General features: G+C 36.9%; 1 protein-coding gene across 1 annotated transcript in view; it reads left to right on the top strand.

Annotated features, from left to right (window-relative positions):
* Positions 1-1804: 1804 nt before the first annotated feature.
* The window catches only part of LOC107090995 (TSC22 domain family protein 3-like), a 37109-nt gene continuing 21274 nt past the window's right edge, over positions 1805-17639 (top strand). Inside the window, exon 1 of the mRNA XM_015384680.1 lies at positions 1805-2416. Within this exon, the coding sequence (XP_015240166.1) occupies positions 2088-2416 (329 nt within the window). The 5' untranslated portion in view covers positions 1805-2087. The remainder of the gene's footprint in view (positions 2417-17639) is intronic.

Below are 17639 nucleotides of genomic sequence, written 5' to 3' on the forward strand. Positions count from 1 at the left end.
CTTTTTTTAAATGTAGATTACCACCCTTAGAGTAAGAATATCTACATAAATGGGTGAATGACTAAATACAAAACATCTTTGAGTCCTCGGACAAGAAAATGGGCTAAACTTGTACAATTTGAATTAAGAAAGCAATTTTTTGGCAGGCAGAAGCTGCTTTAGTGACTGTACTACCTATTTTCCACTAGATGGCAGCCTAATACTGCATTACCTAACCAAACTGTAGCAGCCTTGCTGCCTGAGGACATCATTACACACTCAATAAAGCAATAGTCAGTCATTTTCTCTGCTAAATTGATCCCCCTGCTCCCCTACAATATGTGCTGTGATATATTTTTTTCTGCAGCACTAACAGCGCCATGTTTCAGAGTACAATTATCTTGTTGCCATGTTCTTGCGTGACCATCCATCTGTTTACAGATTGTTGCATACACGGTCAGCGGCCAAGGTCAGCAGTGCTATCATCACGAAGCAAGTGTAGTTGCAATGAAACTGTAATAGTTTGTAGAAAAGCTTGTAAAACATTTTTTTTTGCAGGGCAAACACGCAGCACGAACAGCAGCCCAATCCCACATGGCCTCCAGAAGAGACAGTGGGGACCTGATAAGATTATGCCTTATTAAGAACACACTCCCCTGGCTTTACATACACACATTCACAAAATGACAAAATAATGATGATAAATTCACCCTATAAAATCCATCATAGATAAGGAGCATCAGTTAGTGGTGAATATTAAGCAACTGCTCAAGCATTGACAGGTCTCTCAGATATTCAGTGCAAAAAGGTTCAAAGGTCAGACTTTTTATAAATGGACAAGTGAAACAAAAAATATACTTTGTGGCCTATATATAAAACGAATTGTGTGACTGAAAACACCTGGTTCTGCTTGAGGTTTCTTCCTGTTAAAAGGGAGTTTTTTCCTCTCCACTGTCGGTACAAGCATGCTTGGTGTGAGGGATTGCATTCGAGTCAATGAGTCGATGCAATCAACTGGTTTTCCTTAGATAGAAAACTTTGAATCAATTTGACTGTATGATCTGGTGAACTCTATATAAATAAACTGAATTGAAACTGAATACCTGTAGTTGATATATGACTTCTCTTTTGTGAAATATAGTGGTGCATGAGATGGGAATACTTTTTCTTTAGTTTGTGGTAGTTTGAATAGCAAAATGCAAGCCAGGCTTGAAAGAAACACTGTTGGAGGCTGTAAAAGATCTAAGACTAGAGTCAGAGGTTCTATTTTCTGCCCTGGTGTGACAGATCTGGTGTGAAATGGTTTCAGGTAAACAAGTTTTGTGATTGCAAAAGAAAAAAAATGAAAGAAAGTGCAGGGAGAATATCTTTGTAACGGACCGGACCATATATAGTCATTACCACAACCTGACCTTTAAATCAAATGTGCCAACTTAGCAGAGGCAAGCCCTGTGCGTTTTCATTTTCACAAATTAGCACATCTTATCACAGTTTAGAGTTGCTGCAAAACTTCCTCCTGCAGCCAACCCTTGTGCTGTCAACACAGCAAGGTGGAGCTTGGGCAGTTGCACATGTTTTCAGCATGCACTGCAAAGGTAACCTCCCTGTCTGCCTCTGCTCCTCATCCTGATTAGCTGAGGGAGAAAGAAGGAGGGACCCGTTTCTGCAAACAGTGGTGCTTTTAGCCAATCACATGGCTTTTTTCACACCCTTTCTGTCTGCATCCCTCCCCTTTCATTCCCTCCTCTGTGTCTCTGGGACGCCAACCCAAGGAAGCAAAAAAAAAAAAAAAAGTTCAAGGAAAACTATGATAAGCAGCAAGCAGCTTCTGGGTTTTGCTTACAAGAGGACTCCAGCTGAGACTGTTTGCATTGTGCTCTGTGTTCCTGTCACTTCAGTAAAACAGTGAAGCAAAATAACTTTAACATAGAAAAGTGGAAACTCAAGGACAGAAGCAGCAGAGTGGCACAGCTTGAAGGTGCTTCTGAGGAGGACCTGAATCCCAGGATGACAAACTAGAGCATTCCTGATCTTCTTCCACTTTGTCCTAAAAATCCATCTCTGTCATTCCTGCACCTGCCTCCTCTTTTTCTCACCTGCCTACCAAGATGTCAGATGAAGACTGCCGCTCCTCCATAGGTCTGGACTGCTGCAGCTGTTGCCTGGATCTGGCCAACGGCTGTGATGACTCCTTGTCTCAGGGACATGGCCATGCAGGGGCTCTGCCACCAAGCCCTACCAGCCCCAGTGTGAACCATTTCCGCCTGCTCCGCAACCAGCTGATGTACCAGAACCTAAACACTGACAAGCTGAACAACATCATGAGGCAGGACTCCCTGGAGTCGGTGGTGAGGGACCCCTGCTTTCTGCTCAATGAGGGAATCTGTAACAGCAGCATTGACCAGACTATGTTGTCCATTTTACTCTTCTTTCACAGGTATGTTTCATCTTCTGTTATGATAAAAAAAATAATAAAAAAAAACCTTACCAATAAATCAGCAACCTAATCTTAGATTTTTTTTTAAACAGTATAAAGTTTTTATCCGTACTGTTATTGATTTATTTGAGGTGCTTTAGATAATTCATTAGAAACCCTGCAGAAGTAACCTGTTGATACTGTATGTGCATGAAATGAAATCAAAATAGATATAAAACTACATTTTGTCCAGATTTATGGAACACATTTTACTTGTAATCTAAAAGGAATAAAAAGAAAAGCTTTACTTTTTTTGTTTTTAAACAAAATTCCTTCAGTATGCTTAATTTTTTGTGTGCGATTATACATGCACATAGAAATAAAAACAAAACAAACACACCTAACTTCTGAACTTCCCAGGGTTACCTACAATCTATATAGTTTGCACACCAATATATATAGATGGTTTGTTGCAATCTTTACTGGGGACAATGAGAAAAAAAGGTTTATGTTAGAAAGCAGTTTATACCATAAATTTATTAAGATAATTTTGGACTTAACATCAATTAAAAGTGTAAAATTTCCCCCTCAGACCCTAGCTATGTTTATATATACATTACTTAGTTTTTGAGGACAATTTCCTACTAATCCTCCTGAAATGTTAAAGTGTGTTTTTCCTCAACCATAAAGCTTTATGTTTATTTGGTCTAATGTGCCTCTGTTTTCAGTGTTCCATTCCCAAAGTTAAGATTGGACTGATGTAATTTCTATATATGAGCTGGATAAATGCGAGAATACCATTCAGACAAAACAGCATTTGAGAAACACAAATATATTAGATTAAAAAATTGTACAGTGCAATAAATATTTTATTGATTTATTGTGGCTATCAGAGGATATCTTAGGAATGTTCTTGACATCTGTATCTACCTTTGTTTACCCCTTTTAAAATATCCCATATATTCTTTTATTTTTGCGTACATTTCTCTTGGTTCACTCAGTTTCTAAGTCTCCATTCTGATGCCTCTCGGAAAAGCTAAGTTGCATTAGATTATGCCCAATGGAGGTGACTTTTATCAATACATGTTAACTGTCAGTGTTTAACTGTGAGACGAAAGGCTAATATTGCTGTCCATATAACTAATATAACAACCATCAATTAAAGAGTTATTACAAATAAAAAATGGACGAACACAATTGTAAAAGCATTGCTTTTTATCATATCAAGATGGTTTTTAAACCTTAATTTTTTTGGCATGAATATTAAGATTAAAATATCTATACAGATACCTGTCCTGAATACCTTTTGGGTACACTCTGGAAAATGTGATTACTTTCATTCAATTGTATATTTGAAAACCTTATCAGTTGTGTTCTCTGGCTTAGAGCCATGATGGTGGCAGATTATCCAATCAAGTTAAACTTTAACAAACCTTTACTTTCTTGTATACTGTTGTGCTATTCTTATCTCTTTGGGTCATGATCTATATTGCATGAGTACAGAATGTACAGAGGACATAAAGCCATTCATTGTACTGCTCACCCGATTGGGCTTTACAAGCATTACTTTTACAGTTGCTCTTAGTCTCTGGCAGCTGTCATCCTTATTTACTATTGCTGATGGAGTCAGTAGTAATGATAGTAAAAGTTGTTCATCAGTTTACACCTAAATATCAGCTCTGGGTAATTCTGGTTGGAAAACCTAAATACAACAATACAATACATTTGAGAGAAACAAAAAAAGCAAGATTGGACATGGATTGTGCACCATTTTGCCTAATTAGCGGTCACAAAAGTGCCGTCATGTGACAAGTTGCAGGGTTTCAAACACATCCAGCAATGACGTAGAGATCGATCATGAGACCTTAAGTATTTATTAAGCAGCCAGTAAACAGTCAAAACACAAAGGAGGGAAAACTCCCACACAGCATCAAAATGTTATTTCATAAAAATCCTCCCATATGTGCTCACCACAATTTACTCCCTTTCACAGAATCCATACACAAAAGGACAACAACGTTGTCATCACCACGTTAAGTAATGCGAAGGTATAAAGAATTTTAGGTTCATGTCTCAAATTTTATGGCTGCAAGGAGTGAAAACCTCAACAATGTGTGAGAACGTTTGGGAGTGATGGGTTGAAATAACAACCAGCTGTTAGAACAGTGTGGGCATTCTGCTGCATATTTTATAAAAGGATAAAATATAACTTTAATCTACTGGATTTGGTCTCCTGATAAAAAAGTTGTGTTAAATGGCTGTAATTTTAAGGGAGTGTTTTCTCTCACAAACAATGTGTCTTTTGTATTTAAAATTACTCAGAAAAGCAGAAGATGGTTTAGGAGAGTCATCATGTCTGGTTGGGTCTGAATTTTAGTTGTTATGTTACCATTTCTGTTTGCTCAATCAGAGATTAAAACTTAATTGAACAGGAAACTGTTCACTGCTTAAACTTAAAGGTATAGTGGAGGATGTTCTTTTTTCTGGGTGGATCATCAGAATAAGCGGTCCTCCTAATTGTCAATCCTTCTGTTTATATTTTTACATAAGGCCTTCCTATGTCGTAGTCCCATTTCATTTACCGGTGGTGAGTTTAAGATAATGGAAAAATTGCAAATCTTCTTTTGGAAAGTAAGCTTGTATGAGCGATGCAAACAGAAGCTTTTAAACAGAGCGTGCACAAGAAGAAATTGGCTCGTTTAATTGGCGTTCCCTCTCGGGAGCGGTTAGAGAGTTGTGCATTTGCAAGTGGAGAGGGCAGCTCTATTCAAATTTATGAAAATCCTCCACTATACCTTTAAGTTTATTGCTTGGTCCTTTAATTTCAGAGCCTAACCTAACCATCTCACAGAGAAGTGAAGAGCTGATCAGATTAAAAGAATCAAATTAAAAGAATCCCACCCTCAAAAAAGACCCCACAAGTAGTGACACCGCAATAACAGTATAGTATATAGAAAACTTTGTTATCTATATTCCAGGTTTTTTAACTAATATGTGCTTATCTTTGGAATCACTTACTTTTAAATTAGAATAAATATACATTTTAAGTACTTTTTTCTTAGCAAATCTATGAAATGCGAAAAAAACAAACATGCCATTCAAATAAACCAGATGTTAGGTAATCTTTTCAAGTAAGGACATGGCTGTGACCACCGTCAGACCATTAATTGAAAAGCTAAACAGCTGCAACAACTGTGATAAACAAGTCAGGGCTAGAACCAGTTTATCTTTCCAGCATGCATAGTGAAGAAAAGGTTAAAGATAATCTAAAGAGTGCACTAACAGAGATGTTTCAGTGGGAGATTGTACTGTTGTGAGTAAAGATTTGTTTTTTTTAAGACTTTCCAAGCATTTCCATATGTCTTTATCAGGGGTGCCAAAACATGTGGAGGAAGTGGAATGTCATGGGTCATCTATCGTATCAGTTCACATGTAGCAATCAGTTTTAATTTTTGAACTGAAGTGCGTCTAATCTTCAATGAAATTATATTGCAATCATCAGTCAACAAGGCTTCCCTATTGCTATCAAATCACAGCAAATATGCAGGAGAAGGCTGTAAATACCTTCTTAATCAAAGGTGTGCCCAGGCAGTGACCCATTGAGTTAGTTTAAACACAAGGCACAACTGAAAATGTGTCTCTTATTAGTGAAAACTGACTTGACTGTGACTCCATCAGCTTTAAGGGGGCTCTATAATTTGCTTGGATGGTGAAACTGACATATGGAAAATCCATGCCAGACTGTGCACTTGATTTACTCATTGTTTATGCATTGTGGATGCTTTTCTTGTCATCCTCATAATTAGGCCTCTACATTAATAACAAGCAATTAAAAGGAATCTGATTACTGTGCTCACAGTGCTTCTACAGTTCACAATGTGCGACAACTAAAAAAGATCACCATTGCTCTTTCTAGAACATTATTACATAATCCAAAATACATTTTCAGGAAAGCACATACGCTTATCCAAACCATCTTAGATGTGTTGCACGCTGAAACAGACCCACAGATTGGAGCAACGCTGTCCCTTTTCCAATATTACAAAGACATTCTTGTGCAAGGGCGATGTAATCTTAAATCCTGCAAAGACACTGCACAATACAGTACCCGGGAGGCTGTTCCCAAAACTGTTATTAAATATCCTTGCAGTACACACATGAAAGGATGATATATGCCAAACATCATTATTAGCCATAAAAGTTTCCTAATTACATATTTTGATCTGAGCTTTCTTATGAAAAACAAACCACAAAAGAACATTTATTACCTGTAAAACAAAGATGAAAAGTATTGTCAGTGTTGTCCCATTAAAGTTGGTAGTGATGTCTCTCATGGACCGCAGAAATGGCACCTGGAAATTTCTTGAAAACATACAATCTTAATGTTTATATATTTTTTAATGCTTAAAAAATATGTCAAATAAGAATCAAAATAAAGATAGCTAAATTTCTTTGAAAAAAAAATATTGTGCAAAAGATGTGGTAACAAGGTTTGGTACGCCCTATTTAAAGGAGCAAATTATTTGTGCTGCAGGCAGTTTGAGATTGATGATAAAAAAGTTTTATACCATGGAGTTTTAATGATAAGAGTAATTATGTACAAAACAATAATGATGAAATGATTTGTCCTATTTCTAGTACACTTTACATAAGCAAAAAAATTTCAACATTTAAATCTCAAAGATTAGATATCAATCACTAAACCAACCCGCTCTGACAGAAAAGGAGCTACGGTCAGAATAAGTAACCAGGCTTCCAATAAAAGAACATAGAAGGGGGGGGGGGAATCCCTCTTGCTACAAGTTCTCCAGTACGACGAAGTATTAGGGTCAGGCTAGAGATTATTTTGATAATAAAGTCATAGTATTACGAGAATAAAGTTGAAAAATAACGAGAAGGAAGATATCATACATCAACCTGTTTCATAGAGAGAGATTCAAGCTCCGACCAGCATATGACGGCCAACCAGCGCCAGCAAACAGCAACCTGAGTCCACTTTGACATACTACCCAATATGATGCTGGTGTGCTAAAAGACTTAATATTTCCTTAATTGTCAAACCGATGCCAAATTATAACTTCACATGATGCTCGACATTCCTCATTTTAGGGAAAAAAGTGCTTCTTGTAAGAGTTGTCATAAAATACAACTTTATTCTCATTATAAAAGTAGTTTATTCTCGTAATATCAGGACTTTATTCTAGTAATTTTACGACTTTATTCTTGTAATTGTACGACATTATTCCCGTAACTCTTTGTATCTCTTTATTTCTGAAATTTAAAAACAAAAATCTCTATCCTTATACTCCCTCATACTCCAGTGGTTTTTAATAATCTTTTTTTTTTTAAATAAATATTCTACACCATTGAAATTCAGTCATGTTGTTTTTGTTTTGATTTAACCAGATAAATATTGCCTGCAGTGGTGTATAATCTTTCTCAGATGTCTTTGTCCTCTAAACGTATTCTACCATTTTTATTTCTCAGTCTAAATACAGTATGTTTACAGAAATCTGTCCATTATCTGTCATAGTATCAAGTGACTCCTCTGTGGCCACAATGACCACATGCATTTTTGCATGAATTTGCACCTGATATAACACGCTAAATGCAAAACTGTTCCTGCAATCAAGTTCAGGTTGGATAAGTTGCTTTTTAGGTAGTAAGTATTCATATCTGTATTTCCTCTACTCAAAAACTTGCAGAGTTCGGTCATCAAATTTTGATCTGCATTCTCATAAAGGCACAGTAAAAACATAAGTTGGATGCATACGTCTGAATTGCACAAACACTTCTTACCATTTTTAAGATGTGCAAATCATAGAGATCTACATTCTTAAAAATATTTATTTCATATCTTACCATATATTTAAAACACCACCTTACCTGAAAACATAAAAAATCTACTTCTTTTTAGTTGATATAATTCTAAATGCTCTCATTCGATCCTGTAATCTCAGTATTTAAACCCACACCCCCAAAGGCCGTCCTGTGAAATGTAGGTTCCTGAAGAGATCCAGGATAAAGAGCCTACAAAAAATATAGAAATCTACTCTTTTCCTTGTGTATTTGGTATTGGCTTGGGATAAAAGGGAGCTTCAGCCAATACAAAATAGATTAAGTCACACTCTGGGCAGAGGCATTAAAGTCTAAATTGGAGCCTTTAATGACACCTGGCTTTTGGGTTGATGCCTGGAAGAGTGTGCAGGGACATTCTGGTCAGTTTCTCTCTTTATTACACTTTATTCTTTGTGCCTTTAGAGTAAGAGTAAGCTGTTGAAGTATCAATATCTGAAACACACTTGTAGAGAGCAATAAGGCCGTTGATGTCAGAGTGAAAGCAATACATTCATGGCTCTGACAAATAAAGGGCATGAAGTGCACTACCAGGATGGAGAGTTCAGAAAGACTCAGGCTGTCAGACAGTGGGATAGAAATAACTAGACAAAACATTGTCCGGACTAACTAAAAATAGGATGCTGTTGATAGTAAGCTAAGCTAAGCAGACCTCCTGATGTTTGTGGTGTAAATCCAACAGTGCCAATGTGAAAACAAATGAAAGTTTTTTTTCCCTCTTACCTTAGTTTACTAAGTTTTTTGTTATCAAATAAAAATAAAAAGAAGGACTCCATTCAGTATAAAAAACTAAATCTTCAGGGCATATTTGTCTGCCTCTGAAACACATTAAAGCACCTTGTTTGTTACTGGAGGACCAGGTTAAAAATGAATGAACAATAATTACTTTCTAATGGGTGTTTTATTGCCTTGTTGTGCTGTGTCTTTGTGAATAGTATGTCCTTGGTGCATTGCCAGAATATTCCTGGAGCCAACCTCACATAGACTGTGCACCAGTTTAGAAGTGTGTCAAGCTTTTTGTGATCATTTTGAGGACCTCAGACACTGGTCGATCCAGTCTGCTGTCTGTGAGGCAAAGGATCTTTAAGAGAAGATGGAGCTTTCAGAATGCATACATTTTACTCCCTGAACACTCAAAAAGAACACCGACAATGGAATCCATTATTATCATTCTGTTGTGCAGACAGACATGAGTGAGTGTGTCAAAATGGACTGGCACACCCAGAACCACAAGTTCGTGCAATCTGTGCCGTGCAGCCTTTTTCTAACACTGCTGTCGCTTCATGTTCAGTGGCTCCTGGCAACACTGCAAACATTAGGGATGTATTAAAGTGCTTGTTAGACACCTTTCCCTTCTTTTTATGCACTTTGTTTTGATAGTTTTTTATTGTGGCTAAGAAAATGTTCCTTCCACTTCAAATATTGATTTTCGGTTGTAATTGCATAGCAGGCTGATTACGTTATTGTCACCAAAGGAATAAACATTATTCATTTAATATGTGCTCTAACATATAAAAGATAGCAAAATATATAGAGTGATGATATGCTTCAGATAGCCCATAATTGGACCCCTTTGTTATGTGGCTTTGCATCCTTACCAAGGTGTGTTTGTTGTGTTTTTAATCATTTGTACCTGATGCATCAATTGTCTAAAGTTTGATCACCTTAAGAGATTCCTCACTATATTAGAATAATTTGAAACTAGATAGATCTTTCTAAAAAAAAAGACAAAAAACATCCACACCGGAACAAATATCAAGATTTTAAAAGGGACCCTAGTTAAAATGATATCTTTCAGAATGTGTACTCCCAATTCATAAATTGCTATTTCATCCCCTGCTACCACTATTATGTAATCTCCATATACTTAAACCATGACAGTTTTTAATTTTATTGAATATTTTTGCAGTAATGAATACACATTTAAATAAAAAAATGTAGAGATTTTTTAATTAAAATGTTCTTATGTATATCCTCTGCATTGATAATTAAATTTGCCAGATTTTGAGCTATGATTTGCTCTTAAATGTTGGCAAAATTAAACGAAAAAAATGATTTGAAATTGGCCTCTAATAATTTGCTTCAGATTGTCCAACCATGGATACCTGCCTTATGCACAGGCATCACTGGCACAGCGCAACAATAAAATCCATCTAAGCTCTTTTTCCCTAAGCATTGACACATGTATCAGAGGAGGATTGCAAATCTATAAGTAAAGCATATTGGCCACTGAGGTCAAATCCTCAAGATCATATTGTGCAGAGAAGTGATTAAGAATTATATTCAAGAACCAATGGCAGTGTTTTTCCAGACCTTTGAATTTAAATACATCCACACACAACTACAAAGGCTGTATAAAAGGCTGTAACTTCTTGAAAACTCAGTATTTCCTGGTTAACCCTCCGTGTTAGAGCAGAAACAACCAACTAGGTCCAAACACAAAGGGAGGCATTAAGGACAGCCAGATATCAGATTGCAGGACAAAAGAAAAGGACTTCCACTGCGTCAAAAGTGCACCAGTGTTCCCGGGCACCTGATCTGACTCTGGTATTTTGTTATGTAATTTGAGTAGAAGGACTCCCCTGTGGTTCTCATAGCAACTTTCTTTTAAAACAATCCATCATTGCAAAAAAAAATCCTAATTTTAACATTTTATTGCCTCATTGAGAATATATTCAAATTAAAAAGAAGAAATGCTTGAAATGTGTTTCATAACCCTGTTGACCAAGATTTAAGCTATTTTTATTTTACATGTTTTATTGTTTCAATGAAATGACCACAGGGTGATGAAAGAAGCAAAAAAAAAAAAGACTTGCAATTTAATAAGTTATGAAACAGCTTTTGGTAATCTATGCTGGGAATTCTCATGACTTACTGGAGTGGCTATGTGGAAAAAACAAAACAAAAACAAGACTGCTTTGTAAACAATACTCAGTTAAACAAAACCTAAACAAAATGCTGTGATTTTTTAAAATGAAATTTTACTGTAGATATAGTAATCATAGATATCATGTTTTTAATTCATTTAGAAATCCTCCAGGAGGAAAAATCCTGCAGTAAGGATAGAATCTGCAGTCACAGCAATCCTTGTCATAATTATGAAATGTAATTGTATTTATTTTTTAACTTTACAGTTCTTAATAAACATTCCAGTTGTCAGTTGTTGGGATGACGTAAGTGTGCAAAGAGGAGGTGGTGATGTGGTGGGGTGGAGCAACCATGGCCTGTGCTCCCCTTCTTATCTTTCTAGACCATGACTGTGGCGCCTAATTAGATAATATGAGAGCCTGTCAACACACACTACTTCACATGCAACCCAACACAAATACTCAGTCTAGTCCTCCTGATACCATTTATATAGATGATATACAATATAAAAATAGGAAAATGATAACATACAAAGGATCAGTACAATGCTGTGTAAAAATATTAAGGCACTTATACATTTTCAAATGTTATTACAACTACAAACCTCAATCTATTTTTTTTTTTTATAGTTTTTTGCTATAGATCAACAAGTTCACTTTTATGAACAGAAAGGATGTACTATGTTGAAAACATCTAGATTAGATTTAAAATAGAAAACTGTTCCATTCTGGCACAACTCTAGTTTTATATTCTTGCTGGAAGAGGAACCTTAACATTTCCCCCCATGATGCTGCCACCACCTTGTATTACTGTTGGGATTCTGTATTGGGGTTGATAGGCAGTGTAAATTTTAAACCACAGTTAACGTGTTGGTCAAACTGTTCAAAGTTGATCTCTTCCAGACAAAATACCTTGTTCTAAATGCTGTCTTTGTCTTCTACATTCCCTGTGCCAAACTGAGAACTCGACACCTTATATTATTTTTCCTGGAATGGCTTTGCTTCTACCATATTGTTTTTTGTTTTGTTTTTTTAAGTCAAGTCTGTCGTTATGTTTTCACTGGCTGCACTGGTGAATAGACATGTCTAGTGAGCTACCTGTTCTTCATGTCTGTCAGCTAAGGTTTTCCATCTGATGCTCTCACAGATAAGCTGTAGTTATACTGAGATTGTACAACACATGGGTGCGCAATACAGAGAAATAAAAAAAAAAACAGACACAATAAGTAATTTATCTTCCATAAATCATTATGCCCAATTTGTATTAGTCTATCATGTCAAGTCACAACAAGTTTATGTTTATAATGTGACAAAGCAGGTTACATGATATCTGCATAACAGGTTCAGTGGAAGCTTCTGGAGGGCTCTGAGAGGTTTCCCATGTTCTGCTTTCAGTAGCAGGTGTATCAGAGTTATTTTCTGACCTTAGTGACACATTGACCTTTCCAGTTACTTTTCGCAGACTTAAGAAAAGCTGAAGTTTTGCATATCAGATACTTAACAGTTAAAGCAAATAGCAATTTATGAGCATAGAGGCTTTCAGGAGATATGCGATGAGTGGATAATTATCTTACAGGAGAAGGAAACCATGGAAATTCTCTTTAAAAGCTTGAACTCTTTGTGCACCTAGTTAAAGTAAGGCAGTCAATATTTTCCAACTAAACCATGTATTTGGACATACTGAGATAATTATACCCTTTTGTTGTTCAAATACTGGCATCCCCAGACTTTATTTGAGAATGAAACGGATGCTGGCACCATCTGTTTTTCTTTCTGTTGGATGTCTCTTCCACAATCCCAAGTCTTTTCATCCCTCTCTGCTTTCTTTGTATTTTTTGTCTCTTGTTTAACCACAGTAGCCAACTCTACACAATGCACCTAGACGGTTCTTTTGTGGAGCAGGTCTGACTCCGGCCTACCATTAGACCATCTAATTCTCCCTGGATTTTATTATTCCATTGACTTCCATTAATTTCTACAGTCCAACCTAATCTCCTAAACATGACCCCGGACCCAAAAACAGTAATGCTCCTTAGGGTACATGCATCAGGCTGCACAAGGAGCAGTTGGTCCCCACAAAGTGTTATTTTTCCAAAAAATGGGCCCCACAAGACAAGAGAACACACACACATACATGCATGTTATGTCCTACTATTCTTACTGAACATTTCTGTAGACTTCCATTTAATGTGCATTCTTAATGGAAATATAAAACAACCTTTTTCAATATCATTTTTGTCTTTGAGCTCTGTCAGTGAGCCCCAGGGCAGCTGTGGCTACAATGTAGCTTGCCACCATCAGTGTGTGAGTGTGTGTGTGAATGGGTGAATGAATGTAGTGTAAAGCGCTTTGGTCAAGTCTCCTAACTTGAATAAAGGCGCTATATAAGTACATGCCATTTACCATTTACCATTTAGGACATTGTAGCCAGTAATGAAACATATGAAATCATCGTCAGCCCAGCATGTTTTTTCAGCTTTTCAGGCCCATTTTTCACCTTGGAAATACAAATAAGGCTTAATTGAAACAGATCATTGGAGAAATGTACTATTTGTAAAGACCTTGAGAACAACCTTCACTTAAAAAAGAATGTCTTCTTATAAATGCTGACTTCTGCATCTTTTATCTAGTATGTTAACTATTTATCTTTGGTCATGATCCCCAAACATTGTTATCATCGCCTTAATATTCAGCCCTGTCACAGATTCTCTCTCAGATTTAGTTAGGACTATGTCTAGGGTATTCCCTAACATTGGAGGCTTATGAACAATTTGGGCTTAACTGTATAATAAAGAGTTACATTGTATTTTTTAGAAAAACATTTTTTTATTAAGTAAAAACAAAAACAACAAAAACCAAGTTATTTATAGGCTTCTATTTGTAGAGGTACATCCAACCTTCATCTTTGGCATATACTGTTCTATGAAGAGATATTGAAAGATCGGTCTGAAAGAAAAATTGTGAAAACAACACAAATGTTAAGATATAAAATTTACTTCAAAATGTATTAGTTTATAGAAGGTTGTGATGTTTGCCAATAAAAAGTCAAGTATCACACAATCCAGCCTTAAAAAAAACAAAACAAAAAAAACACTTGTATTAATACAGAATATAAAATAATCAATTTTATGAGATAGATAAGCAAGATCAGCCGCTCTGCAGCTGCTGATGATATCAGCTTTAATTTCGGCTCACAAATTACATTTCTCATAGAGCCTCCTACCTAATAACAGCAACTTATTGATTGCATGAGTTTTTGAATCTTTTTCTAGAACTTAAAAGTTGCTTCAACAGGACGCCTACAGTTACAGGATGCTGACAGTTTGGCAACTCTGATAAAATGTATGTGTTCCTTAAACAGCTTTAAATTATTGGGGTGAAGGTGCAATCTAAGAACCCATGAGTTTCCCAAACAAGACTTTTCCTGTCATGCAATGCCTTAAACTGTAATAGATTTGGTAATAAGGCGGGGAGCCCATCTTGAAATGAGTTATACATCACAAAGTTATATGGGCACAAGTGTTCTTTCTACTTTCCCCCTGCAAAATTGCAACAGTGGATGTTTTTAAAGTCAAACTAAACAGGATTTATGTTGAAATCTCTCACATCTGACATGTTGCTCCAAGCACCCACAGAACTTCTGGGAAAACGCTTCATTAAACTGTGCAACACTGACTGCTTGAGAAAAAAAGGTAAACAACCAATGCACCTCACCCAGGTGTAAGGCTGGGAAACAGGAGAACATGTTTGGTAACCAGCCTCCACTGTGGAGCAATGGGTTTGTTGCATCAGGCTTGTAATAAATTACTTTTTTTCATCCAAGAAACCTCATTTCAGTGTTACAATACAGCAAAACTTGGCAGACACTGAATAAAACGTAGCTGACATTCTGAGTTAAAGTTACAGTATTCATGCCCTATATTAAAGCTGGCTAGCAGATTGCCATGAACCATAAAAGTCTGGGTTTGATGAATAGAGTTTCCTGTGTTGCGATGGTGCTTCTAAATTTCCAAAATCCGTTTGTATTCAAGAGTTTCTGCAACCCGAGAAAGGTTAGTAAGGGTTACAACAGGTTAATAGTAGAGGCTAGGAAAAAAGAGAACTGTAGTCAAATGGAGCAAAGGGTTTGAGCCGAGTGAAGGTTAGAAAATATCAGGCAACAGGTTGGCCTGTTCAGTCTAGCCCTGATTTACTCTTTACGGTTGCTTTTCTGGGAGACAAGATGCTGAGAAGGAAAAAACTGAACATACTGGCCAAGTTTCAGAATATGTGATTATTTCTGGCTTTTTGACAGTGAAAGAAAAGAGTCTGACGTGAGTGGGAAGCAGCAGCCAAGTAAAATGAGGGAAAATAACAAGATGCATCCTGTCCGTGACCTCACTTCTGTCTTTTTCACTCTCCAGAAAGGAGCGGTTTAGACTGGTTAGATCTGACGGGATCCCTCTCCCGTCCATTTCTGCCATCCCACCAACCCTCGGGGACAATTAGCAACAGCGGCATTAAATGCCCTCTTTCTGCATTCTTTCCAGTATGGCGTCATTAGAATGAGTGACTCAGGCATTCATTATTAGTTTGCCTGCTTTATTGTGTCCACAATCTGGAATGAGGTGAAATATAAGTCCTGCATGAAGCCTCTGGAACAAGAAAGCTCAACGCAATCAGGTGGATATGAAGAGGGGAAGACTGACTATATTTTCTCTAGGCTTCCACTTTTATTCATACGGATCCAGATCCCATCTAGGCGGCCATCCACATCTTTGATACAAGCCTTCCAGGGCCCTACAATGCACTCAAAGACCTACCTTTAAAGTGTAACATAACAGTTAGCCTCAATAGGAAGCAAAGAGAGAGAAAGAGAGAGATTTCTTTACATAATATGGTCGCAACCTTTCTGTTCCCTCTAAGTTGGTTGGGGTCAAGTGGTTTTCTTGTGTAACTGGGAGGATTTTTAGTTGTGAGAACTCAAGCCAAACAGGAAGACCAGCACCTACGCCCTTGTTTCGCTGTATATGTACAATCACAGCTGCATATCCAGCACAAGTCAACCAGAACACTTCAGAAAACCTATAGCCTACTTCTTAAGTAATATGCCAAAACATACACACACAAAAAAACCTTTGTTCCTTTTTGAAACCAGCATTGCATATTCACTTTTTCAGTTATTTTCCTGGACTGCTAAGGTGCCCTACATTTACAGGAATCCATCAGGAAATCATAAAATGCTGCAGAAGCCTTTCCTTCTTTCCCCTGCACCATTTATTTACATGTCAGTTCCACACACTTGCTTCATCTGACCTTTAAGTGCAAGCTGATCCATCATCCTTAGGCTTGTTTAACTTTCATCTGAGCAATACCGTGCTGCAAGTTGCTCTCGTATGCCAGGTCATGTTGTGGGAGGGAGAAGTACACATGCTGGAGAGGAGGTTACTAAACTGTATTTTTTCTGTTGAATGTTAACAAAAAAAGAATCTGAGATGTTCAGTCAAAGTGCAAAGAGAGAGATGTTTTTTAGCTTTAAGCACTTTAAATATCAGTGTAGGCATAACAACTGTATTGCTGGATAATGCTCAGGATGGGAAAAAGAACTCGGAAAAAACGACTATGCCTAGCAAAAGGTTTACATACTCTGTAGACTATTGTCACACATATTACATTGATAGGAGCTAAGGAGATAATCAGCTAAGGTGGATTTATCTATTGGCAGGAAAAAGCTCCCTAAATGTGACCTTTACTGAAAAGCGTTTTCGGATTGTAAAGCTATTAAACATTGAAAACAGCATTCATATATTAGTAGATGATGGTGGTAGCATCATGCTGTTGGGCTGCTTTTTCTCCAGCAAGTTATCAAACCAAAACCTACAGCAGTAACTTTATTAAAAGGGTTTAGATCAACACATAATATTTTATAAATATCTGGAAAACTCCCAGTGCTTTGATGTTCTGCAGTCTACTAACAGCAAGTTTGATGTATTCTATAAAAAATTTAAAAGGCCCTAGATGGGTTAAACTGTTAGAATTATGCTGAAAAGATTTGGCAACTGCTATTAAAAAGATCTACAAGAATATTGTGATTTCCAATATAGACCATATGGCTCTCTGCTCAGGGCACCACTGTGTCAGTGGGCGCAACAGGGTCTCCAAAGAGAAAATAAAAATACAAATTAATCAATTGTACCCTCAACAAGTTTTCTATTGCCTACTGGGATTCTCAGTGAGTCAAAGGTATTGGGCATCCCGCATGCTGTGCAAAGTGCATCTGTTTGTAAAAATAATAGCTTTTAAACACACTGAAGTCAAAAACTAACTGACTTTCTGCATCAGCAACTTAATTAGATGGTCATTTCACTCTTAAAGACTCTGGACTAAACTTAGGCATCATTATTTCAAACAGTGAATACAGGAATTTGTCTCCTTGTGGCATCAAGACAAGCTCAGATAGATACGAGCAAGTAAACATTATAAACACTGCCCAGATCTGGACTGAGTAATTCAACACTTCACAGTTCAAACCCTCTTCTGGG

This window comes from Cyprinodon variegatus, unplaced genomic scaffold (assembly GCF_000732505.1).
Source record: "Cyprinodon variegatus isolate N-32 unplaced genomic scaffold, C_variegatus-1.0 Scaffold319, whole genome shotgun sequence".
NCBI classification, from domain to species: domain Eukaryota; kingdom Metazoa; phylum Chordata; class Actinopteri; order Cyprinodontiformes; family Cyprinodontidae; genus Cyprinodon; species Cyprinodon variegatus.